Source organism: Dermacentor albipictus, chromosome 2 (genome assembly GCF_038994185.2).
Source record: "Dermacentor albipictus isolate Rhodes 1998 colony chromosome 2, USDA_Dalb.pri_finalv2, whole genome shotgun sequence".
Classification (NCBI taxonomy): Eukaryota; Metazoa; Arthropoda; class Arachnida; order Ixodida; family Ixodidae; genus Dermacentor; species Dermacentor albipictus.
In genome coordinates, this window is record NC_091822.1 from 108,194,279 (window position 1) to 108,220,439 (window position 26,161).

At 47.9% G+C, this 26,161-nt stretch overlaps 1 protein-coding gene across 1 annotated transcript in view; it reads right to left on the minus strand.

Moving 5' to 3' along the window:
- Positions 1–24,394, minus strand: part of LOC135914886 (aromatic-L-amino-acid decarboxylase-like) — a 168,429-nt gene extending 144,035 nt beyond the window's left edge. The window contains exons 1-4 of the mRNA XM_065447810.2: positions 24,224–24,394; positions 20,797–20,908; positions 17,694–17,778; positions 8,258–8,349 (exon numbers count right to left, since the gene is read on the minus strand). Coding sequence (XP_065303882.2) covers positions 8,258–8,349; positions 17,694–17,778; positions 20,797–20,908; positions 24,224–24,379 — 445 coding nt within the window. The 5' untranslated portion in view covers positions 24,380–24,394. The remainder of the gene's footprint in view (positions 1–8,257; positions 8,350–17,693; positions 17,779–20,796; positions 20,909–24,223) is intronic.
- Positions 24,395–26,161: the final 1,767 nt, after the last annotated feature.

Consider the following 26,161-nt stretch of genomic DNA (forward strand, 5'->3'; position numbering starts at 1 on the left):
CATCACGAGCACGACATCTGTGCCGACAGGTTCAAACAGCTGTCGAAAACAATTGGAAGCGCCGCGCCGTGTCGTACACGCACAGCTGCTATATGTCGGCACGTTGAGGAGGCACTCGCTTACCGCTGCCGAAGAAGCTGCCGCAAGTCCCCCCGGGTGAGACGACGACGCCACCGCGGCCGCGATGTAGGGTTCCGGTCTCTGGCGGCGCGGGCACGCGAGAAATTAAGAGAGTTAGGACCACAGCAGCAGGTCGCTCCGAACGCACTTCCTCCTTCGTATTCCGCCACCCTCCTCCTTTTTCGAAACCTCCTTGCTTATTTCTTTATTATTTCCAATACGCTCTTGCGCCTTTTTCTTCCTCTCGCGCAAGTCGAGGGCATTCCTCTCCTTCGCCTCGACACTCGCATTGAAAGGGAAAGGAAGTGTGAAGGCAAGCGTTCGTCAAAGCTGCAAAACATTCGCAAGATGAGCGACCGAAAACAGAGCGCGCAGTGTACAGCGCTCTATAAAAGGCGGGCGGAGCCCGGGGCGCATTCGAAGGGCCCTCCGGGGCCCGCTATTGGACGACGAGGGACGGACGGGCCCCCCTTCGGAGTGAGTGCAAATGGAAGAGGGAAAAGGAGCGCCTGTATAGTGAAGAGAAGGGGGGGTTCTGGAAGAAAAAAAGAAGGGGGTCCCCTACGGCCATGGTGCTCGCGGTGGACTTGGGCGTCTCGGTCTTGTGGAACGATGCTGCGTTGCGGAGAGTGGTTCGGAAAGGGGCAGAGGCCAACAGCGTGGGCACAGAAGATGCTATGGTAAAGGGAAAGGGTGGGTTCGGGAGAGAAAAAAAGACGCGATAAACTATAAATGCAGCGGTGCCCACTTTCATCATCGTCTCCCTCTCCCCCTTCTGCCCGCTGCTCCCTGTCTCTTCACTGTGGACACAGCCGTGTATAGGAAAAAGAAAGGGAGGGGGAGGGGGGTACGCGAGGCACCGCAGCTATGAGGGATACCGCCACCGATGCGTCGCCAAGTCGATGGGTTGGAGAAGTGTTTTGGGGAAGAGAATGGCAATTGGAATGGGGGACCACGGCGGCACATCTCACAGCGGCTCTGCGCGCTAACTAGTCGCGCGCGCGGTCTTGATCGAGCTCTGGAAAGTCTTCGCCTCGAAGGACAGCTATAGGCGACTGCATGCCCTCGTCCCACACGCTCCTTCCCACCCTCCACTGCTCTCCCGTTCAGCTCCGCACCTTTCCTCGCTCAGATGCAGCAGGTCGCTGCTATTCCCACTCCCTCCCTCGTCGACTTATTGTCCTACGACGTCCCTTTTCCTTGGCTTGTCGTCACAAAGGCACGATCGAGTGGGTGTGTGCGCGTGCGTGTGTGCACACCGAGTGTGCGGCACGAGGCGCAAGACCGTGATACGGGCTGTCGGGAAAATGGCCCAGTTGGCGTGCGCAGCTTTCACACTGCTATAGCCCCACTATGCGAAGTGAAGTGATGCCGAGTAGTAGTAGAAAAACAGAGAGAGAGAGAGAGAGAGAGAGAGAGAGACAGGGAGAGTTTTGCCATTTGTTTTTCATTTATTTATTTACAGGCAGCAGTTCTGCCAAGAATCGCAGCGGCGTTAGTTGGCGTGCGCACTAGGATGCTGCTCTCCCTGTCGTCTGCTCGCATTCTCTCCCGGCTGACATACGACGGCGGGAGCCTTTTGACCTTTCGCCGCGAGCTCCATAAGATCTATCCATACATGCGCATCCTTGCTTGCTCATACAAGAACTCTGGGTAGTTTAGGTGGCGCCAGTCCAAACTCGAATTAGCCCACCCACTCTAAATGCAGTCGACTGGAGGAAGAGAATACAGGCGTACAGAGAGAGTGTACGGGAACTCTACGCTGCCAACTGGCACGCCAAGTTGTAGACTCTGCGCGGAGTTGACTCATCATCACTAGGTTAGCTTGTGCCCACTGAAGAACGAAGGCCTCGCAACCTCGATCACCCCATAGTTTATCCCAGCTTGTGCTGTCTTGCGTGCGCCGACTCCATCCCATGCCAGCGAGTTTCATCTTGGAGCCGACCCACCACGCGCTTCTTGTTTGGCTTTGTTTCTTAACTTGATACTTTTTCTTTCTTTGGCTCACGTGGTGGTTGTGTTTGCTGACAATAGTTGATGGCGTGCGAGCCGTTGTGCAACATATGTCAGCGCTAGTGTGATTGTTGCCCTCTTCCGCGATCCGTCTCTTACGTTCGCGTAGTCGTTGAAGTGTATTCATGCGCACGTTGTGGTCTTCTTGTGTCTGTACCAGTGTTTTCTCATAAGGATCCGCAAATTCCTCGATATAGATGTGGCCGTCACTCGCTTACACCGGCGTTACATGTAGCTGTACGCCATAATCACGAGGAATAATGCCAGTTGCAAATTCGAGTTGCAACAACAAATACGGAGCCACTTGTTCGCTAAAATTCCCTGGTCTAGTCGAGATGAGGCAAAGCGAGAGTCTGTTTCACCCTTTATACTATACTTGCAAACGCAGTTGAGGGACAGCAGAGGCACGTGCGACAGAGAGAGAGAGAAGAGAGAGAGATAATTTTAATATTTAAGACCAAAGAGATCGGCCGAAGGAACTTTGTCTCTGACCTGCTACTCTAAGTAGAGGAAAGGAAGAAGGGGAAAGTAGAGTGAGGGAGTGTGATTGACGATGATAATGCACAGTGAACAATGTACGTGTGCGACATGCATACATGTTCTGAGGACGCAAATCATCCACGTCCCAATATTCAGGCATCTGTCATGTAGTTCTAGAGCCTGGATGTGGGGCCGCTGTCCGTTAAAAATTGCAAGCTCGCTCTTGTTGCTCGCAGTGCACTTTGACCGTTGTTCTATGGCCCTAGTACCTTCCGCTACGAACTAGTCGTCTGTCGTCCAAACTATACAATGTGGCTTTAATAAACGTCTGGCGTTTTGTGCGGTAACGAGGGCTGTCGCAAAAGATGGGTGAGATGGTCTCTGGAGCAGGCACGTACCCAGGGGGGGGGGGGGGGCGGGGGGGCCCGGCCCCCCCCCCGAAATCAAATGGCATACCCCCCCCCCCCGCCCCCTCTCCACCCACGCCACCACTCTTCACACATTCCTAAAGCGCTGCCAGATTAATGTTGAGACTTGGCAGCTGTTCATCGGTCAGCCTTATGCTGCCTTTTTCACTCCTTTTATATGGCGGTAGTTATCGGCATCTCTTGTAATGTGAAGGACAGTTTTCTCATAGATTCCGCACCCGCGCGATTAACTCGAGATGCGCTCAGTTGTCACCATCTATTCAACGGTCACGCGCATAGCTGTTGCTTTTGTTAGTTCAACCTTCTTTGTTTAGGCTGATCCTGGGACCAGGAGAGGGATGCGGCTGTTACTCAGCTGGTCTGTACTCTCATGGAACAAGTTGCGGCCGGAAAAAACACCAATTGCGTTTAACTTTTCCCTTTGCTTCATTATTTCCTTGAGTTACGGCTCGCCGCGACGCTGGAAGATGCCCGGAACCATATACACGTGATATAGGTTAGATAAGGTGGGAAATAAAATAATGTTAAAGAACGTCCATCATAAAGCCCTGCAATAACCCTTAAACCCACAAGCAAAATGACTGTCGCCCGTTACCTCGTCTGTTTTCCCTAATTGTATAGCATTTTTTGTGCAAAATTGGAAACCGGAAACAAAAATCACAAGGAGTTGAGAAATTAAGCGATCTACTAAGGGAGAGAGCCAACGCAACAACCAAACTGCAATCAAAAGCGAATAATAAAATGTTAGCCGTTGTTTATGAGAATATTTATGGATCAACATCTCTTTATTTAAAAAGGAAGTAGAGAAAACGCCGCCGGAAGTGGAGAATAATTACTTGCTTTGAATGACGCTTCTACAGTTATCGGTCGAACCGCCTCACGTAGCCACTTCTCTGCTGCACTCATGTGGGTGTTTTTCTAACCTTTCTCGGTGAGCGCAGTACGTCTAGAATCGCAGAGTCCTGCGCTCTACGCGGTTGTATGGGACTGGCGGCCGCACAGCGTTACGCAATTCGCGGAACTGTCAAAACTGATCCACAAGGCGAAAATAACTGATATTCGAAACTATAACATGTGAAAGACTGAAGAAGCCGTAAAAAAATGAACCCAGCCTGAAATCAGTAAAAAAGAAACCTGGCTTAGGACAAACCATGATGTATGCACTAAACGATAAGAGGGATAATATCATAAGCAATCTCGAAGATACAGTAAAAGCAGCGGAAAAATTCTAAGCTGACCTGTATACAGTACCCAGAGGAGTCACGATACCTCAATTAGAAACAGTAATGAACAGGATGCAGAAACTATCCTATAACTAGCGATGAGGTCTGAAGGGCGCTGCAAGACATGAAAGGATGAAGAGCGGGAGGAGAAGGTGGAATAAGTCCATTTAATCAAAGATGGAGGAGACATAATGCTTGGAAAACTGGCGGCTCTTTATGCGAAGTGTATATCGACTGCAAGGGTCCCAGAAAACTGGAAGAATGCAGACATTATACTAATCCACAAAAAAGGAGACGTTAAAGAATTGAAAAATTATAGGACCATTAGCTTGCTCCCAGTATTATATAAGATATTTACCAAAATAATCTCCAATAGAATAAGGGCAACACTGGATTTTGTCAACCAAGGGAACAGGCTGGCTTCAGGAAGAGATACCTTACAATGGATCACATCCATGTCATCAATCAGGTTATCGCGAAATCTGCAGAGTACAATAAGCCTCTCTATGTGGCTTATATAGATTACGAAAATGCATTTGATTCAGTAGAGATACCAGCAGTCTAGAGGCACTACGTAATCAAGGACTACAGTACGCTTACGTAAAAAGCTTGAAAAATATTGCTACATGCGTGTGGTATTTGTTTGTTTGAACGAGGTGCGTGGGCGCCATCACTCCAGAAAAGAGGAGGAAGAACGAACTGGGCTCGCGCTGTGAATCTAACCGGTCAGCGCTGCAACCGTTGTTGCAAATATAATCTGTAAATAGTTTCTCGTCTTACTGGCTCGTCCTTCGCGTAAGAATATATACAGAGGTTCTACAGCTACCTTAATTCTACACAAGAAAAGCATGGAGATACCTATAGGAAAATGGGTCAGAGAGGGAGACACAATTTCTCCAAAGCTATTCACTGCGTGCTTAGAAGAATTCAAGCTATTAAACTAGGAAAGCTTAGGAGTAAAGATCGACGGCAAATATCTCAGCAACCTTCGGTTTGCCGATGATATTGTTCTATTCAACAACAATGCAGACGAGTTACAACAAATGATTGGAGACCTTAACAGAGAGAGTGTAAGAGTGGGGTTGAATATTATTATGCAGAAGATGAAGATAATGATGAATAGCCGGGCAAAGGAACAAGAGATCAGGATCGCCAGTCAGCCACTAGAGACTGTGAAGGAGTACGTTTACCTAGGTCAATTAATCACAGGGAACCCTGATCATGAGAAGGAAATTCACAGAAGAATAAAAATAGGTTGGATCGCATACGGCAGACATTGCCAGTTCCTGACTGGAAGCTTACCATTATTATTGAAAAGTAAGGTGTGCAATCAGTGCATTTTGCCAGTGCTGACATATGGGGCAGAGACTTGAGAACGAGTTAAGGACCGCGCAAAGAGCGATCGAACGAAGATTGCTAGGCATAACGTTACGAGAGAGAAAGAGAGCGGTTTGGATCAGAGAGCGAACGGGTATAGACGATATCCTAATTGACATCAAGAGGACAAAATGTAGCTGGGCAGGCCATGTAATGCGCCGGTTAGATAACCGTTGGACCATTAGGGTTACAGAATGGGTACCACGAGTAGGAAAACGCAATCGAGGACGACAAAACACTAAGTGGAGCGATGAAATTAGGAAATTCGCGGGCGCTAGTTGGAATCGGTTGGCGCAGGACAGGGGTAAATGGAGATCGCAGGGAGAGGCCTTCGTCCTGCAGTGGACATAAAACAGTATGATGATGATGATGATGATGATGATGATGATGATGATGATGATGATGGAGGTGGTGCCCCCCCCCCCGAAAATCCTGGGTACGTGCCTGCTCTGGAGTATCCGATGCCTGGCAGTTTGGGTCATTTTCACGACCTTCATTGCGAAGATAATGTAGCGTGAACGCCACCCCAAGCCTGAGTCTGTGTGGCAGAGTTGTATAACCTTGATTTGCTTTGGGTGGAATCCCGATGTCTGGGTCTAGCGTGAAAGGGAGATCTTGGTGCGAGTTGGAATTAGCCCACTGCAGAGGAGAGTATAGTGCCGTCATGTCATGTCTGGATGGCTCGACGGTTACTGAGTTGGCGTCGGTATGCGTGAGCTTTGTTTCTCTGTGTGCTGACTCATTCCCAAAGTATTTGCCATTGCTGGGTATCCGTCGGAGCATTATGAAGTGACTCTTCTCATGTGCTTCCACGTACAATAGAGCTACGTCTATATGCCAGTACGATGAGTTGCTCGTTCCTTACTCTTTTCAATGGATATCCGACTCCTTTGCAGAGCTGACTTAGAATCTGAAAATGCTGTCTACCGCCTTGGTGCGTCAATACAGGTGAGTCAGAGTGCCTCAGGGATAGCTGTAATTTCCGATCATGTTGGGGATGTTCTGTGAGCATATCTTCAAGGCATTGGCTTACGGAGAATTCATTGGTCACACTGCGAGAAAGGGCGTGACCCGTTCGCTGATGGCATGGGTGAGTGGCGCGTAGTACCTGAAATAATTAGATCTTGGTTACACCTTAACATACTACGCTCTTGTTGTTTTTAGAAAAAAAGAAGTGGATGTATATAATGGAAGTTGCGCGCGTCCGCTGTTCCGATTTGCGCTGTCTTAGAGAACGAAAACAGGAGATCTTGTTCCTTATTCAGTGTTAGTGCACATAATCTGAGAATGTAATGAAAGCGATGAAAGACGAAGCCCTAATTTGTAAAAATATATATGGTCAACGTACTTCGTAAATACGTTTTCCTGCACTACTAACCAACGTAATTCCTAACGTCATGGCCTGAAAATTAAGCTATGAAACGTCGGTGAAGTGTTATTTTACGATTTAGCGAAATATAGCATGGTGAAGCCTTGTTACGTGTCGTATCATTGGCAGCGCTGAAAAAAAAATATACAACGATTAAATACTTCAAAAAGACAACAGTTCACAAGATGGAGGCTTGAGGTGATCAAATGCAACAAGAAATGTCACTGGAACTAACGTTCTCCATTCTTTTTTTCTAAAAACAACAAGAGCGTAGTATGTTAAGGCGTAACCAAGATCTAGTTATTTCAGGTACTGCGTGCCACTCACCCATGCCATCAGCGAACGGGCCACGCCCTTTCCCGCAGTGTGACCAATGAATTCTCCGTAAGCCGATGCCTTGAAGATAGCTCACAAAACATCCGCAACATGATCGGAAATTACAGATATCCCTAAGGCGCTCCGACTCACCTGTATTGACGCACCACGGCGGTGGACAGCATTTTCAGATTCTAAGTCAGCTCTGCAAAGGAGCCTGAGTGAACAGAGGAGTTTGCAGAATCGCGCCACAAGCGGCAACGAATTGCGATTCGGCAACAATGATTCTATACATGATGCTCGTTCATGAAATAATCCCTGTCGTGTTCACACCGCTTACTACTACAGGGAAGACTGAACAAAAAAATATGAACGGATGGACGAATGCATTTACTCGGAGCTCCTATAGATCTATCCTGTCTGTTAGATTGACTAACCCTTGCAGCGTCACTGACGTACCGGCACTCTTCTGCGTTTCGGTCCTGCGATATTCCTTTCGACATCCCTTTTGTCAGAAAACAATGTGTGGACAAGACAAAAGAAGCACTTGCGAATCTCTATATCATTTTCTTTTTAATTTCTGCACAAGCAAATACAAACAGTTGTGTTTGTTGTATAGTATCCGAGAAAGAAAAAAAACCCCGACGTATGGCAAAGAACCTACTCTGAAAGGGGCAACCTTGACGTATTTCTATTAGTACGCCTCTCCGTTCAAAGGCATGGCCTACAGTTCGACAAAGCCAAGCACGTTGGATCGTTGCATTGATATGAACCGGCTTCGAATAGTGCGGTACTATAATAACCTTCTATCCAGCAGAGGAAACAGTTCGCAAGTACAGAGCACCAGGTCGAGCAACATCGTTCTGTAAATGTGTTTTTAACTGCACGCCAGCTACGGTATCGTGAAATATGCAAAAATAGATTTCACGTACTGCGGTATTTCTTCCTCTTCGGCTCTCTCTTCATGAAGCAGTCGACATAGGTACCAGCTGCGACGGCGATGAGTAGGATACATAAAAGCACCCTGTAAATAGAAGCACCCTATATTTAGAAAAATGCTTCAAAAGCGACACCTTGATTCTTGAAGCATGATGTTGTCAACAAAAGTGAAGCCTTCAAGTTGTGATAATGTAATATAGTTCCAAAAAAGGAACTAAATCCAATAACGTTATAACCACTTCAATAGAAAGCAATAATTAGTTGAGTCAGATGGGTTTGAAACAATGGCCAGCATAGTCAAGTGTTCGACGAAAACTTGTCTGGCGAGGAAACATACTGGTGCCGAAAAAACGTGCACTCGCGAAGAATAAAATAAAAAATAAGAAACATGACGTTTCGGGCCCCGTCCGGGTCCCTTAATCACAATGAAGATATGAGCATGGGCGCGCGGCTATTTACGGGTGAGGTGGCGCAGCGTACGGGTGTATATCTCGGGAAGGTTACCCCGCGTCCTGTTTACCGTAGTATGACTGTAAAATGTTTATGTAGTATGACTGTAAAAGCAAACGGGCAGATAAGTGTTTCTATTTTGCGATGATGACTGCCGCGTTGCAATCAATGCTGCGTCCGGTTAGTTAGCGATGTTGCGCCAGCGCGTTCGCGGCTGTGTGGCACTTGGCGGCGTCATTCATGTGTTGGTTCAAGACGCCTTAAAATTTTCGGCTCTCGCCGATGTACGACACGACACACTCCTTACATGGTATATTGTAGATCTCTCCCAGGTATTCCGCGTGTGCTTCAAAGGGCGTTTTGTTTGCGCGAACCAGCTGTTGGCCAAGTTTTCGGCAAACCACATGGGTGATTTGCACACCGTAGCCCTTAAAAAATCTTGCAAGGGCTTCGCTTGTTCCTACTGTGTAAGGTATACGCCCCGCGCTTCACTATTCCTTTCGCCGTTTCACGGCGAGGCTTCGCTGATTTTCGCTCCTGCGTTCTGAGCAGTTGTAGGGGGTAACCATTGTTTAAGGGGTCCTTTTTCACAACCTCTAGCTCTTGCCTACGTGTCGTTCGGCTGGAGCACACGCGGAATGCCCGGGAAAAGAGAGCTGCTGCGACAGATCGCTTTTGCTCAATCGGGTGCGCCCAGTCGAAGCTCTCGTACTTTCCCGTGTGCACATGCACTAGTCCTAAAGCCTCTTGACGTCCTCTCTACGAAGACATCCATGAATGAAATGCCGCCATTGGTTTCCTCTTCAGCTGTGAACTGGCTTGAAGGAGTTTTGGTGCTCGAGGTAACGTGTTGCGTGCCGCAGGCGGATAATGCAGAAGCAGTCTTCCATGTACCTTAGAAAGAGCTTTGGTCGCGCCCCGAACGAAGACAGGGCGGCACTTTCCAGATCCCCCAGAGCAGTGTTGGCGTTAACGACAGACACAGAAGCTCCCATGGCTGGGCCGAATACCTGCTTGTAATCCTCTTTTTTAAAAATGAAGTACTCATTCTCAAAGCAAAATTTTAGAAGGTGGCAGACATCGTGGGTTTCGGATGGCGTGCGCTCTGGCAAAGAAGAATTAGCTTGGAGAAGTTTCCTGCAGCACTACACCGCATGGTCATTTGGCACATATGTAACCATTTACATTACATCAAGGGAGATCATGACTACGTCGTCGTCAATGCAGGCGTCTGTTATTTGCTCAACGAAATGAGCTGAATCTTTGACGAAAGAGGGCGTGAGTCCTGCAAGCGGCTTAAGAATATGGTGCAGGTAGCCGGACAGCTTGCACAGCGGCGAGCGTGTGATGTCAACAACTGGTAGCACCGAGATGTCGTGATTGTCAATTTTCGGCAGTCCATAGCACTTTCCATTTGTCAAAGCGGTACTACTTGTTGAACCCAGCCTATATACGGGAAGAAGCTCGCTAGCGTGCAATTGGGGTCGTCTCGAAGGTTGCGAGGGCAAATACTACGACACTGCAGGCAGCAGAAAGAAGCGCGTTGAAACGGCTGAAAGAAAACGAGGACATAGTCATCCTTCCCGCGGACAAGGGAAATGCTACTGTGGTTTTGGACCATGTGGGCTAAGTTAAATGGGCTGCTCCAGGACACAGCGACCTATGTCAAACTGGCTAGGGATCCAACGAAGAAGATGCAAGTGGAGCTCCAGAAGCTGCTTGCTGCAGTTTTTATGTTTGTCCGCCCTTCCCCCCGAAGGAAGAATCTCTACCACAGGTTGCTCAGCCACAACGGATCGGCTCACGCTCCCTCCGGATTGCCGAAAATTCACAAGCCCGACATACTGGTACGACCAATGGTGGACCAATGGTGAAGCAATCGCAGAGGCATTGAAAACATCTATCTGCTCGCTTACAAGGTCAGCAAGGCGAACAGACTTGGACATGGAACTGGAGAGGCTGCATGTGGCACGCTGACAGGCGGAGAGGAGGTATCGGCGCACGAAGTCCGTCTTGGATCTGAGTACTTCAAGACGCATGCAAAAGAAAGTCCAGCGTCGCATGGATAAATTGGGAAGATAAGCGATGGAAAAGTTTCTGTCAGTCCCTAAAATCGCTCTCGCACATATGGAGAATGGTTAAGGGTCTTCGCTCATCTTCGCATCAAAGAAAGCTCTTCGCTGCTCTGGCCCTCTACCAACGTCGCTCGGAACTTCAAGTGGCTGAAGAGTTCTGTGCACGGGCTGCTCGGTCCGTGGCCATCATTACTGACGCAGCATTGGATGAAATCCCTGAGGAATGTGTACCAGAAATGAACGTGCTAATTTCACTCGTAGAGCTCGATGCTGCGTTGGCGACCTGCAGGCGTTCTTCGTCACCAGGACCGGATGGCATCACGTATGCTTCCCTATGCCACCTTGGACATGACGCACGCGATGAGCTGCTCAACTACTACAATGAGTCTTGGCAGAACGGCATCGTTCCTAAACAATGGAAATCGAGCCACTTGATCCCCATTCTGAAACCTGGAAAGTCTCCGCTTCAGCTCTCATCATATCGTCCGATTGCGCTTTCGATCTGCGTCGGCAAAGCGATAGAAAGAATGATTCTTGCTCGCTTGGAATGGTACCTAGAATGATTCAACATCTATCCGGACGCCACGACAGGCTTTCGTCGAGGTCGCAGGTCCATCGACAACGTCACTGACATCGTAACATGGATCCAAAATCAAAAACCCTCAAGCGCTTATCTGCGGCACTTTTTCTAGATATAAAAGGAGCATACGACAACGTCGCCCATGAGGCCATACTGAACTCACTTGAGGCTGTTGGAGTTGGTGGCAGGATTTATAAATGGATTCGGGACTATTTGACTGAGACGCGTTTTTTCCTACAGACTGAAGACGGCCTAACTTCAGACCATTACATCTGCCGTGGCGTGCGGCAGGGTGGAGTGTTGAGCCTTATTTTGTTCAACCTCGTCCTGGTAGGATAGCGAATTACCTACTGCAGACAGTTCATGTCTCAATATACGGCGACAACATTTGCATCTGGGCCTCTGCGGTGACTCTCCCTCAGCTAAGAGCCAGGCTTCAGCGGGTGGCAACCATGACGGTGTCTTATCTCCCAGAAGAAGGCCTCAGTGTGTCTACTGAAAAGTGCGCATTACTTGGTTTTACGCGCAAACAAATATCATCGTATCCTGTTACCATCAATGGTGAAGCTGTATCCTATGTTAAGACGTATCGCTTTCTGGGCGTCATCATTGATCGCAACCTCTCGTGAAGCCCTCACTGCGTCTATCTGAAGAAGAAGTTTGTCGCCATTGCTCAGGTCTTCAAATTTCTCTGCGGGAAAAACTTGGGTACACCAGTCCATCCTGTGTTGCAGCTGTACAGGGTTTTGTGTCTCGGACTCCTACGTTACAGCCTACCAGTGTTGTGAAATGCATGCAAGACGAACTTTCGCGCCTTGGAGTGCATACAAGGTCAAGCCCTACGCACGTGTTTAGGGCTGCCTCGGTGCACCTCAACAGCAGTAACAATCGCCATCGCGGGAGATCATATAATCCAGACACATGTAGCTGTCGACTCCCTCAGAGCGCACATTCGCCAGCTGTCAAGGATCCGCGACCATCATTTGGCCTCCCTACCAACCGAGAGACCTCAAGCGACCTTTTCACAAGTGATTAGCGCTCATCAAGAGTGCATACCGGCATCTTTTACCCCGGCGGCACAGCCTTCCTCTCACCTGTGGTGCCTGCAACAGCCTCAAGTGAATTTTGCTATTCCTGGAATTACAAAAAAGTCCAATCATCCAACGCCGGCTCTGAAGCAACTTACGCTCCTATTACTGCACCAGACCTATCATGACCACGTTCATATATATACCGATGGTTCGACCTCACCTACTAGCTCAACTGCCGCATTCGTCGTTCCAGCCAAGAACGTTACAGTTAAATTCAAATTGTCGCACACGACTACATCTACATCGGCAGAACTTGCATCTCTCCATGCCGCTATGATGTACATCACCGAAAAGCCAGCAGAGAAACGGGTCGTATTTTGTGACTCTAAGGCAGCCCTTCACAGCATCAAGTCTGCATTACGTCATAGAAATTACGAACAGATGATATCTGACATCAGCGAAGTGCACCACCATGCTTTGGAAAGAGGACACCACATTATATTTCAATGGATCCCTGTTCACTGTGGCATCGTCGGCAACAACCTAGCTGACAAGGCTGCCCGGTGTGCCCACGAAGATACCGAGACGCGTCCAACACCTTTGGCGAGGTCGGACGCTGCCAGAGAACTTCGCCTACTTGCACGCAAGAAGTCGCAAGATCTCTTGATTTCAACTGCCTTCAATTGCAGATTACGTAAACTGTACCCCACGCTACGGCTACAACTGCCATCTAGCCTTTCCCGCGGCGAAACAACCTTGTTGTGTCGCTTGTGGCTGGGAGTGGCATTCACGAACGCATACTCCTACCGTATGGGAATGGCCGAGAGCCTGATGTGCGACTCCTGTGGCTGCGAGGAGACCATTGAGCACATATTGTGTACCTGCCCTCGCTACGATGTCCAACGCCTCTCTCTGCGGGCGATTTTACGCCGACTGGACTCGAGACCATTCACCGAGTCAAAGATACTCGGACCGTGGCCACACCCATCACTGGCTCGAAAAGCAATTCGTGCACTAGTGCAGTACTTCAAGTGCACCGGCTCAAGAGACCGTTTATAGTGTCCCTCCCACACGCACTCAGTGCTTACTCTCTCCCTTTTTCCTCTTTCTATTCCCCTTTCCCCCACCCCCAGTGTAGGGTAGCAAACCAGATGCTCTTCTGGTTGACCTCCCTGGCTTTCCTATCCTTGTTTTCTCTCTCTCTCTCTCTCTCTCTCTCTCTCTCTCTCTACATACGCTCGCCACTGTACGAGCTGTCCGGCTGCCTGCAACACATTACTTCTTAAGCCGCTTGCAGGACTCACGCCCACTTTCATCGAAGATTCCGTTCATTTCATTGAGCGAAGGCGCCTGCATTGACGACGACGAAGTCATGATCTCCTTTGATGTATAGTCAATGTTTAGATGCGTGCCTATTGGCTATGCGGCCGAATGCTGCAGGAAGCTTTTCGAGGCTGAGTCTTCTTTGCCCGAACGCACGCCAATAGAAACCTACGACGTTTGCAGCCTTCTTAAATGTTGCCTTGAGAATACGTACTTCGTATTTAACGAGTATTACAAGCAGGTATTCGGCACAGCCATCAGGGCTTCTGTGTCCGTCGTTTGCGCCAACACTGCTCTGTAGGATCTGGAAGGTGTCTCCTTTTCTTCGTTCGGGGCGCGACCAAAGCTCTAAGATACATGGACGACTGCTTCTGCATTATCCGCCTGCGGCACGCAACACGTTACCTCGAGCACCAAAACTCCTTCAAGCCAGTTCACAGCTGAAGAGGAAACCAATGGGGGCATTTCATTCATGGATGTCTTCGTAGAGAGGACTTCAAGAGGGGTTAGGACTAGTGTGCACACGGGAAAGTACCGAACTTCGACTGGGCGCACCCGATTGAGCAAAAGCGATCTGTCGCAGCAGCTCTCTTTTCCCGGGCATTCCGCGTGTGCTGCAGCCTAACGACACGTAGGCAAGACCTGGAGGTTGTGAAAAACGGCCCTTTAAGCAATGGTTACTCTCTATAACTGCTCAGAACGCAGGAGCGAAAATCAGCGAAGCGTCACCGTGAAAAGTCGAAAGAAACAGTGAAGCGCGTGGGAATAAGCGAAGCCATTGCAAGAATTTTTAAGGGCTACGGTGCACAAATTGCTCACGTGTCTTCCCGTAAACTTGGCCAACAGCTGGTTCTCGCAAAAGACCACTTGAGGCACATGGACTACCTGGGAGGGATCTGCAAGATATCATGCAAGGAGTGTGACGTGTCGTACGTCGACGTGAGTGGAAATACTAAACGGCGTTTGAAACAACACATGAAAGACGTCGCCAAGGGGCACACAGCCACGAACGCCGTGGTGGAGCATAGCGGAGTTACCGGACGCAGCATTGACTGCAATGCGGCCGTCATCATCGCAAAATAGAAAAACTTATCTGCCCGTTTGCTTTTACAGTCATACTACATTCAATCTACTAGACCCACGTTAAACAGGACGCGGGGTAATCTTCCCGAGATATACTCCCACACGCTGCACCGCCTCACCCATAAATAGTCGCGTACCCATGGTTATATCTTCCTTGTGATCAAGGAAGATAACCATGGGTGATTCCTTGTGACGCGTACGAGGCCGAAACATCGTGATCCTTATTTTTTTAATGCTCGGCGAGTGCACATTTCTTTTTTTTCTTGCCTCAATGGCCAGCACGTATGTGTATTTCATGTCAATTAAAAACTGTAATCGGTTGCAGCATGTACTATGCGACATGGCTTGAACGTTTGAGTGGTAAAACACGATCCTTGAACGATGGAGATCTGAAAATGTATTTATTCATAGAAGAAAAACCAACGTAATCACATTACCCGGCACTCATTCCCTATACAGACTGATTTGAGGCAAACCCATTAGCTTCTCCAACTGTGAAAGCAAAGGCACACGGACACTTTCGCAGCCTCTGCACTACACTATTAAATACAAAACTTGTTCTTGGCAAACTGTACCGCTCGATAGAACCTCAAGAACGTAAGTCCATTTACCTTTCCCTTATCTCAACGTCAAAGTACACGCCGCGTATAAAAAAATAGGAGGGGTGCCCTCCTCATTAAGCTATATAAGTGTCTTAAAAGTGGCAATACTTCTGACACCACTGGGAATTAGCTATTCTCCAAAGACGGGGATAAAACAATGGTAGCAATGTGTTTGCAACTCCAGAAATCTACCATTCGCACGCATTCGGAACGGGAATTTGCCAAGAATCCAAAAGTATTTGTTTCCCCAAATTACAAGTGGGTGCGCGTTCTTCATACCCGCCGTTATAAGAAACGCACCTCTTGCATCGAGCTCATGTGTGTAGCTGCATTTCGCTTTCCGAATGAAATTAATTTACCTTCCTACGTTTTTATCTCGAAGTAAGGCTTGTGCTGAGTAGAGGATCGTACATTTTTGCAAGCCATGGTCGCTCGCTATTCACTTCGGGAAAGATAAATCTGACAAAATGTTCAACGAGTGACAAAAAGCGTTCACTTGTTCAAGAAGACCATCAAAGCCGATGAAAAATGTGTTTGCGCACAGTGTTGTTTTAACGCTGGCAATATTATTGGTATTTTCCTAGATGTAGAATAACGGAAACGTAGGCCACTTTAGGAACAGCTGTTCCAAGATCCCACATACACTGCTAAGGCAAGAGTAATAAAGAAAAGAAAAAAGACATGAAAAGAAATAGAAGTATCACAAATGGTGTTGTTATTTAAGCAGCCACGGCACAATCTCAATTTTTTCCATTTTGAAGTAATAGATACGGGCTCGCCAATGACAGAGCTGGGGCCCCTGGGCTAAAAAAAAAAAAACACGTAAGTATCTCACTGCTCTCTGATGTAGCACAGTGCTCGCGTTTGCTGATGTAAGGTACTTTGCGCAATCAAAACCTTCCTCCCAGAACACTTTTCATGCTTTCATTTTTCAGAAAAATGTGCCGGTACATCTTTATTCGAGAATTGTGCCACCAGGTGTCAATCAGAGATGGCGATTCGCATTTCTCCTCCGATGTATTTCTTTCATGGTGACGCTGATTTTTGACAGCGAATCTGTTCGCCTCTACTTGGTCGTGATTTTTCATGTGCTCGTTCTGCGCGCACCCAAAAAACACTATCGCCACTTACCGGCCACGGCCAATCTGACAGACATCAAAAGGAAGCTGAAAAGAGTCTTGCTTTTGCGTTACCACGTAATAGAAATATCTGTTATCATGTATTCCAACTACACTCCAATTACAATTACAATGTTTCCAGCTTGTGTGTAAGTCGTACTTCGCGAATTTTCTGATTCAATTTAGTTTGAAACATTCAATTCGCTCAATAAGGCGCTTGCGCTTGGCGGATCGCCCAGTATAATGAGGATGTACGCTGCGCGCGTGGCGTACGTCGCTTGTTGTGGTAGTTCTCGTCAAACGTCGTCTAACGTCGTCAACGGCTTCGCTATACATTCACTTTCACTGATTGGAATAGAGGCGCGTTTTTTTCTTTAAGTTGTCGGTGTGTCAAAGACTGGTGGTTAACCTACCGTACCCTCCGTTCCGGAGGTGACGGGGTGACAACAAACCCACCTTGCGGCGTGCGTTTACGGTTGGTTCCACTGGCTGACCGGCGATAACGTCCACGCCTGATAAACCGTGAACCCGAGGCTCGAGACGAGAGGTGACCGGTCCATCAGGCATGCGCATTATCGCAGGTAAGCTAGTCGAACCACCCATGGAAAGCTCGCGGGGTGCCCGTCCCCTACGTGACGGATAGTGCGGTAAGTTAACCACCATTCTTTGACAACTGGCGTCCGCGACAGGCCTTGCTGACACCCGAAACATGTGCCGCTCGCCTCGCCGGTTCAGCAACCTCTGCCCGCTTTCCGCGGTCCACCAGATAGCACACTCTCTTTCTCTTCCTCGCCGTCCCGGCTACCACGTGAAGAACCGGTCTTGGGGCCCGCGGGATCTAAGCAATGCACGCCCCACAGCCACGTTCACCGCGGCGGGATCTCTTGGCGGCGGTGCGGTGATGCCGAGGGGCACACGCACTTCGTGACACACTCAAAGCCACTACTTGCTCTATGGCAGGCTGCCAGTGATCGGAGTACCGACACAAAGGATCCTTAAAATGATATGGTAGTTATACGGGCGTTATCTTATTGACGAGGTACTTTACTGCTTTTTCTTTGACTTGCGTCAAAATTCAGGGCTGCTGGCGACCAATCAAGTTCCTATTACGTGTGCTATAAACACGTTGGCATCACATGTAGTAAAGTTTAGTCAAAGTGGACTTACCAAATTCCCATTTCTCCTCTGCTCCACGGTTCCGGTTCCCCTGTTACACAATCAGACACTTCGAGGCGTACGCAAGGGGGCGTCACTGAAAAGTTAAAGTGTAAAAAATCCCCTTCTTAGGGAGGAACACGCAGGTAACACTGTCATATTTCTCCGTAATTATAAAACCTAGAGCTTATGAAAACAGACACTTCGTAAAATGGAAAAGGCTAATAATATCACGTAGCACCCGCACTCAAGCATACTGGCTCATTCCGTAATCTCAAAGGAGTCATGCGCAGTAGGCACTTCTCTGTTTCGACAGTTCGTGGTTGGCACAAATGCGGTTGAAACAGATCATGCAATTACGGATAGCCGCTCTAAATGGGGATTGCATGAGAATCGAAGAAGACACGGCGCTTCCAGATACATACCAAGAGTCAACTCTACAAGTATACATAGCCATGCTCGGAGTGGTATTGACTGATCCACCAAGCAGGTCTACTTGTTTCTTCAAAGCTAAGGCTAGTCGCCCTGCGTATATGAAGTATGTCTGCCTACACTTGCATTGGGTTGATGCAGCTGCACTCAACTGCTAAGTGAGGATAGTTGTGAAACAAAGCCTTCGCGATAAAAGGCAGGGAAAGGGAGTTTATTACCTAGAGAACAGCGAAAATACGTCCATATAGCGACTGCTGGAATCGGACACGAATCGCGACACACGAGCGCGCCACACGCGTTAGCGCGCTAGTCCACGTCGTACTCTTCTTGCTCTAATATTTACCGATAGTAAAGAAACAAACGAAGATAATCTCGCTTCCAGCATTTATACATATTCCATGCGTGTCGTCGTGAAAGAAACATCCCTGTTTCGATAATGACGGAGCAAACATTCCTGAAATGCTCGAAGACAAGACATTCCGTGTTTGTATGTGCATTCTGCGTTTACTTACAAATGCAACGCAAAAATACAGCCATCCTTGCGGCTTACCATGTAAAAGAATGTAGAGGGTCATGGCAGGGCGTAAGAGGCTGCACGGGGGTGAGGTGACGTCCACGCCGGCACATGTGGTCACACAGTGTGTATTCATTTATAGTTGATACGTCTTGGAAACTCACAGGCTACAATTCGCAAATTATAACTTGTGCCGGAAAGGAATTATTTAAGAAGTGGATTAGCGTATTTTGTCAATTAGTTGCATAGGTGTTTCTATTTCTATTGCTAGTAATGTCCGCCTCTTCGAATATTCAACCTCGAGCAGGAAAATTGTGCTATCAGCCACAGCCAATACTTCAAAATTCCCAAAACTTTACACACGGTCACCCGGCATAGGCTGTACAGTGCAATAAATACAGTTTTCTAGCTATCTCCCTCAGACATTGAGGCCTGACAGTATTCAGAACGCAAATCTAAAGGCGACGAGAATTGTGCTTCTTGAAATTTTCAAGGGAGTCTTCAACGCGCTGCAAAGAATAGACGTCCTTGAAGGTTACATAATTTGAACAAGTGTAGTTGATGTTAAATCGAGTAGACCCGTCTTCCTTGCGAACAACTACTACAAGCAGGAGGTGCTCAGGAACTGTGAAATGGTTGAATAACGCCGCAACAAAAGGGGCGTGTCCTCCACTCGGTCGTCAATGATGGAGTGCTCGGCGGCGGCGTTGTGCCACTGTCTTCGACGCAGTGTCAGGTGTAAACCGGTGTCAGTGCGGACGTGCGGCTCAGATGACACCGGGAAACATCGAAGGAGTTTGTAGCTTGTATGATAGGTGAAGCTCAGAGCGTTGGGTAAGGCGCCTGCACCAATTGTTACGAGGTTTATTAACGGCGCGATATGGCAACGACGCTACTAGTTGGGACGACGATGGCAGCGTGATGAACCACCTCAAAAAAATGCACCAGTGACTAGAAGGGCGCACAAAGTATTCGGGATGCAGCTCTCGTATTCGGGATGCAGACGCGTGCTCGTGTTCTTCCTTACACGCCCGGCTTCGAAAGAGAAAAAAATTCCTTAATGGAGTTCTCGCACGGTTACCTTATATGCGGCTTGTGCTGCTCTAGCAGTAGCTAGGCGATGAAAGCAATGCCGTCACCCTCGAAGCGAAACAGGCTTCACAGTTCTTAGTAACCGAAAATGTACAACGATTGGGTACGGTATCTAAAGACCCGCTGTCGTTGCAGAATCAAGTGGATGCGCACAGCTACACAATGCCCCTTCCGGGAGATTTTCGCCCACTGGGGACGCGTGGATGTTTTTCACTTTTTTTCTCTCAACAGGCGAATGAGCAAGCGAGCAGTACAAGGTCACGTGTAGTGCTCGACGCTTGCTACCCTCGGGCGTGTTTCGAGACAGCGTTGTGCCAATTTACAGGGGCACTGAGTACATTTACCTTTTACTGATCGCTAATTATACCCATGAGGAAAACGCTTCGCGCAAGCGGCCCGTGTGCTTCTTATTCTTGCTTTTAGTCTAGCTTTCGTTCTCTTTATGTTTGTAAACATTTGTTTGCTATGTCAGAGATTTTGTGCATGGTAAAAGAAATTGTAACGTTTATGAAGTTTCCAAGGTTGAAGATCTGTGCCAGCTCACTATCATCAACCTACCGTTGCCATTGGCTAGAGAACAGCAGACCCTCTACGCTCGTAATAACAAACCTTGACCTTGAAGAACTTGCCAAAGGGGGTCTTGGCTGCTCAGGTCTCAATAATAGGCACATATAATATATAGCCTTTGAAATTCGGCAGTGATTTTATCTTAGCGCTTTCTTTTTGTTTCATGTAGTTGCACAACTTGAAAGTGAATTCTGCGAACGCTGTTGTCAGTACAAGGCCTATGTACAGTGCAGTGCACTGTTTAAAGAAACACAAAAACGTAGAGTACATATGAATTTTTTGCTCTGGCAAGTGTACAATCATTGAAATCACTGAATCTAGAACTGTTAGATAACGTAGACTCAATTTAATCCTGTATGCAATAAAACATTACTTTGTGGCTTCCTTCAACCATGCCTAAGACGCGCTGAAGCAGTTGCTATTGGCAATAAAAGAAATGCTAACCTTAAACACAACAGTTTTGGCAACTCATGTCTATTCGACGCGTAGAGGACTACGTATTGTACGCACCAATGGTCACTGAGCCTTGCATGTCTTGTTGGTTGCAGTCGTTTAGAGAGCACACTGCCAGGCGACCCACAGGAAGCTTTGTGTAGGAAAAGTACTTCCTGAAATATTGTAGCTGAAAAAATGTAGAAAACCATTATGTGAAACAAGACCTCATACATGAAGGCAGGACCTTGGTGCGGCATGGATGCACACTTCCATTTTACATAGCAGAACGAAGTAAATACCCTTATAAATCAACGACCACCTCCGAAGCAACGGTAACAGATGAAGAAAAAATGTTTGTTTTAGATTAGCTACTTATGCTAATCTATTATTCTTAACTAAAAGCTAGCTCCGACAATATTTTTTATTGGACTTAGCTCGATCACGTAGCACAACATTTTCACTGATGCTACCGTCTCTTCCACAGCTTATCGATTAAGCATTGTGGCACGTCTTCTGGATATCTGACTTGTCATCTGTAAAGATCCTGCTGACGTTGTTATTCCATGCTTTTGTTTTTGATGTTGCCCTCACGAGACCTTTTATGAGATGTTATCTCAACTACATCTCCTACTCTCTGTTTAACGTTGTTTTTTAATGCTTTAGAATGCGGTTCTGTAAACCGAACCAAAAAAAATTATGGGGTTTTACGTGCCAAAACCACTTTCTGATTATGAGCCACGCCGTAGTGGAGGACTCCGGAAATTTCAACCACCTGGGGTTCTTTAACGTGCGCCTAAATCTAAGTTCACGGGTGTTTCCGCATTTCGCCCCCATCGAAATACGGCCGCCGTGGCCGGGATTCGATCCCGCGACCTCGTGCTCAGAAGCCCAACACCATGGCCACTGAGCAACCACGGCGGGTGAAACCGAACCAAGTGGCCGCTCAGGAGCGGAGGGGGGGGTGAGGACGTGTACTTGAGCGTAGCTTGCTTAGCAGAAACTTTCACTTGTGTCTTCGGTGCAATATTACGCGTAATTATATAACAAAAAAGAAGCATTTTGAAGAAGCAGCCAACCGAGCTGACAAAACAAATTATCTTTCTTTACATGGTTACCTTTGTGTGCGGAAATATTAGATAAACTGCAGCTATTTGATCAGACTTGTCCAGCTAAAGAAACTTATGCAATAATCTTAATCGGGAATTATCTATGTCATGTCAAGCATTTCTTAAACGTAGTGGCGACGCAATCGTGTGCAAAGAAGGGAGATAATGGTAAACGACGATGCTGGGACTACAAGTACGTGACGACCAATTTAATAATCACACTGGAGGGACGACGATGGTATGATGATGATGATGTGATGATGGCGGCGTGACCACTAAGGTATGATTACAATGTTGTGACAACGAATTTATGACAACCATGAGATGTACACGCTCGAGTCACGACGATGATGGGATGACAACACGATACCGACGCAAGAGCAATGCCGAAAGGATGACGACGTTAGAATGATTACAAAGGTACAACGGCGACGGCATGGCGAGCATATTATCGTCACGACTGTACAACGACGACGATTCGTCGAAGATAGCATGAAGACTAAGAGATGACAAAGGTTTAATCACGACGACGATGTCAAAATAAAAGCATGACCACAATGGGCTGACGACATGGCAATCGATACGACAAAATGACGACGATTTAACAACCACGACAGCATGACGGTGACTTTTTGATGACGACCCGACACTTTTTGAGGCGCCTGGTTACTCCGTCGGCGCTGTGCACCGAGACCGCCCAACTTGTAAGCCTGGTGAGTCTGTCCCTTCGGTGCGACTTGGTCTTGGTTTCATCGAGCACATGCCGCATCAGGTTCCACGTCTTCCCGTTGTGCATCTGCCCGTCTGCCGGGTTGCAGATGTCGCTCCACTGTTGCGTTCACTGCGCGTGGTAGTGCTCCTGGATCGCTCGGTTGAGCTCCGCCGCCTTCGTCCTGAATCTGCGGTTAAGCCATTGTTTCTTCCAGCGATTGAATGTCGACTGTTTGGCCTCGATGAGATGTGTAAGCCGGCTGTCTACTTTGTCGCTGTGCGCGCCCGTTTCAAATGCCATTGGTCACGTCGCATACGCTCTTGGTGATTTCGGACGTCCACGAGTCGATGTCTTCGACCTCGTCGTCACCGTCTCTGTTCTGGCGTCTGGGATGGCATCTCAGTCTATCCATGCTGGTGTCGTTGTGTTCAGGTATGCCGATTTCCACGATGGTGGCTGCCAAGGTCAGTCCCCATACAAGTACCCTCTACATTTGCAGGATAGACCGTATTGACATTCCAGGGGGTTCTCCTGTCAGGAACTTAAGCATTTAGCAAATTGCCGTTGGGTTTTCTTTACATTCACATGATGGGTGGAGGAAAGATTTCTGTCAATAACCACCTCAAAAAATTTGTGGCTTGTGTTGTACGAGATCAGCTGTGCGTCCATGGATATCACGCATTTACGCAATGGTTTCCAGGTAAATGCTACCGCTGCGCACTTTTTTCATGATATTGAAGTCTTTGTTTGAGAAGGTAGGATGATGTTTAAGCGGATGCTTTCTCAATCCGCGCGCGTACATAAAGTCGCGTCAATACCGATGTCCCTATACCGATTTCGTCGGCGTAGTTGGAGGGCCTAATAATGCGTGGTAGGATGTCGGGGAGTACAGTAAGTGTTAGGGACTGAAGAGCGTCGCGCTCAGTACTCTGCGCTGAGGGACCACACGATGCTGTGATGCTGAGAGGTTGGGCCATCCTCGGTAAGTATGGAAACGAATCTCGTTTGTAGGCAGCTATACAAAAGCCTAAATTTACCCGCCATGTGTCCTGTAAATATTAGTATCAGGTCCACTCGGACATTTCATATTTATTTTTATCCTTTTTTTCTCCCACTCTTTTCTTGAATCCTTTAATCCCATTCCCCATCCCCATACAGAGTAGCATGCCAGCGGTTATATACGCGCCGGCGAAATTTTCTGTTTTTCTACTGAAGAGCCCCCTCTTTCTCTCTACTAATCCAGAAATAAATATTGTCGTCAAACCCTATTGCCTCTAACGTGCCGAAGACACTTTCATGTACTGCGTAAAATATTGGAAATATGACAACGACATGACAACGAACGTAGCATCACAATGTAATGCAGCCAATGAACGTGGACATGTTGCGACGAGGACATGCTGCTCATGGATCTCACGTATGCGCTCATGTGCATCACCTGCCGCCACGCGTCGCCCTCAGTCGCACTTTATGTCCAGTTTGCTATGCCCGCTGGCATATCAAGCTGCCCTATTTCCTGGATCGGCCAGCATTTTTCGGAGAAAATATTGCCGCCTGATTGCATGTGACCTTTGCTCCGACTAGACAAACAATTGCATCGAACTCGAAAAAAAAAAAGAAACCTCTTACTGCACATAACGTCGTCCTGCGGACTATACTAAAAATAAAACTCAATCACACTTACCCTAGGGTGCAACACATCAGACAATGAGCGAACCTTCTCCTCCACGGCAGAGCCGTTCGTGACGTATGTCATCAGGTTGCAATACTGCCCTCGCGACAGCATGTTCCCATAGCCGTCGCGTAGTACAATGCTGAGGCACTCGTCGAATGCTCCCATATCCACGCGGCTGCCCTCGAACAGGCCCGTGGGGTACTTGCCGGACGCGTCGAACACTGCGCATTGAACAATTATATTGACAGTGCGATCACAGAGCTGTCTGCAAGAATCGCTTGCGTCATTGTTTGGGCAAGTAAGAAAGCAAGGGGGAGAGAGGATTTACCCAATACGGATATACAATAGGATATACCTATCACCTGCAGGATATGTCCAATACGCACGAATAAAACCGTAGATTAAGGTGAGCGGACTGAGTGTTCTCACCATTTGTCTAATATTCTGAATTCACTGGCACTAAGAGAGACCGAAGTGGTGCTGTCGGACGCGCCGCCTCTCTGCAAGTCGCAATGGCGGCCCACCGACGTTCGGCTGTGGAACTCTTGCTTGGGCTAGTTGGTTCATGCTTGAAGTAGTAAAGACAAGGCGCAGAAGACCAGGACTTAGGGAGAAGAACACAAACGACACTGGTCCTGGCGCCGGTCCTGTCGTTTGTGTTCTTCTCCCTAAGTCCTGGTCTTCTGCGCCTTGCCTTTACTACTTCAAGCATGAACCAACTAGCCCAAGCAAGAGCTTTACATGAGCGTATTTCTTCTACATTGGGCCCTTTCTTTCATCAGGCACCGGTCCTGTCGTTTGTGTTCTTCTCCCTAAGTCCTGGTCTTCTGCGCCTTGCCTTTACTACTTCAGGCTGTGGAAGGAAACACGCAAGGCCGTAGGTACGGTGTGCGTCGGATGTGGGCTAGGATATCCCGCTTCAATGCGGCAAATTTCATGCCGGTTAAACTGGGAACTGTTTCAACGGCCGCGCCAGAAACAATAAATATCATCAGTGGACCTCACGCCCTCGTCCCAAAATGCGCCCGCCCCTCTTGCAAAGATTTAACGATCAGAACTGGAAGCCACGACTCGAGGGAAATAAAATTCCAACCAGAAGTAAGGACAGATTACAATCCGAGCTATCGGAATCCTTTCTTTTGTATCACGCAGACAGGCAACACATGCGTAAACACCCCTTCAGTATTCCTGAGTGCCAGTGGATTCGGATTATTAAACAAAGGGTGATAATATGCATTCTGCTCGCAATAATCTGCGGTTTTCATTGTGTGTGTTTTGTTTTTCCTGCAGGCACGAATGCTTTACAAACCTGCGTTTCAATAAACATAGTTAAAGATGATTTAGGGGGTTTTACGTGGCGCGAGTACAATTTGATTATAAGGCACGCCGTAGTGGGGGACTCCGGAAATTTGGGTCAGTTGGGGTTCTTTACCGTGCAATAAACGTAAGCGCACTGGTGTTTTCGCATTTCAATAAACATTGCTCGAGTAGCGCCTGTCCTGCCATGTCTTTCTTTCTCTATCCTCGACAAAAAGAAATAAAGTAGCATTTGTAAACTTTCTTAACAACAAAGAAGAAAAAGATACTACCAGTGTGTCACAGCATCGGGGGCACAACACGGGTAATTTTAGCAGCCTGCTTAACTGGCAGTACCTGTCGAGGAGACAGGTTTATAGATCAGGAGAGGTGGAGTGAAAATCTGATCGAGCACAGTCTGGTGGTCGATTCATGTACAGTGCCGCAGATTATGCGCGAGACATTGACGCGGAGTCGTCAGCGGCGAGCGAGAGTAGGTCCGCTGCTTTATCTAAGCGCAATCGACATGGCACTGGCCGCCACTTGAGCAACAGTTCTCGCCTCCTTCGACCTCGTTACATTAAATATTTCAACCACACGGTAGCACGAGAGCACACCCGCCACGATATGCCGACTGGCCATGGCATTGCG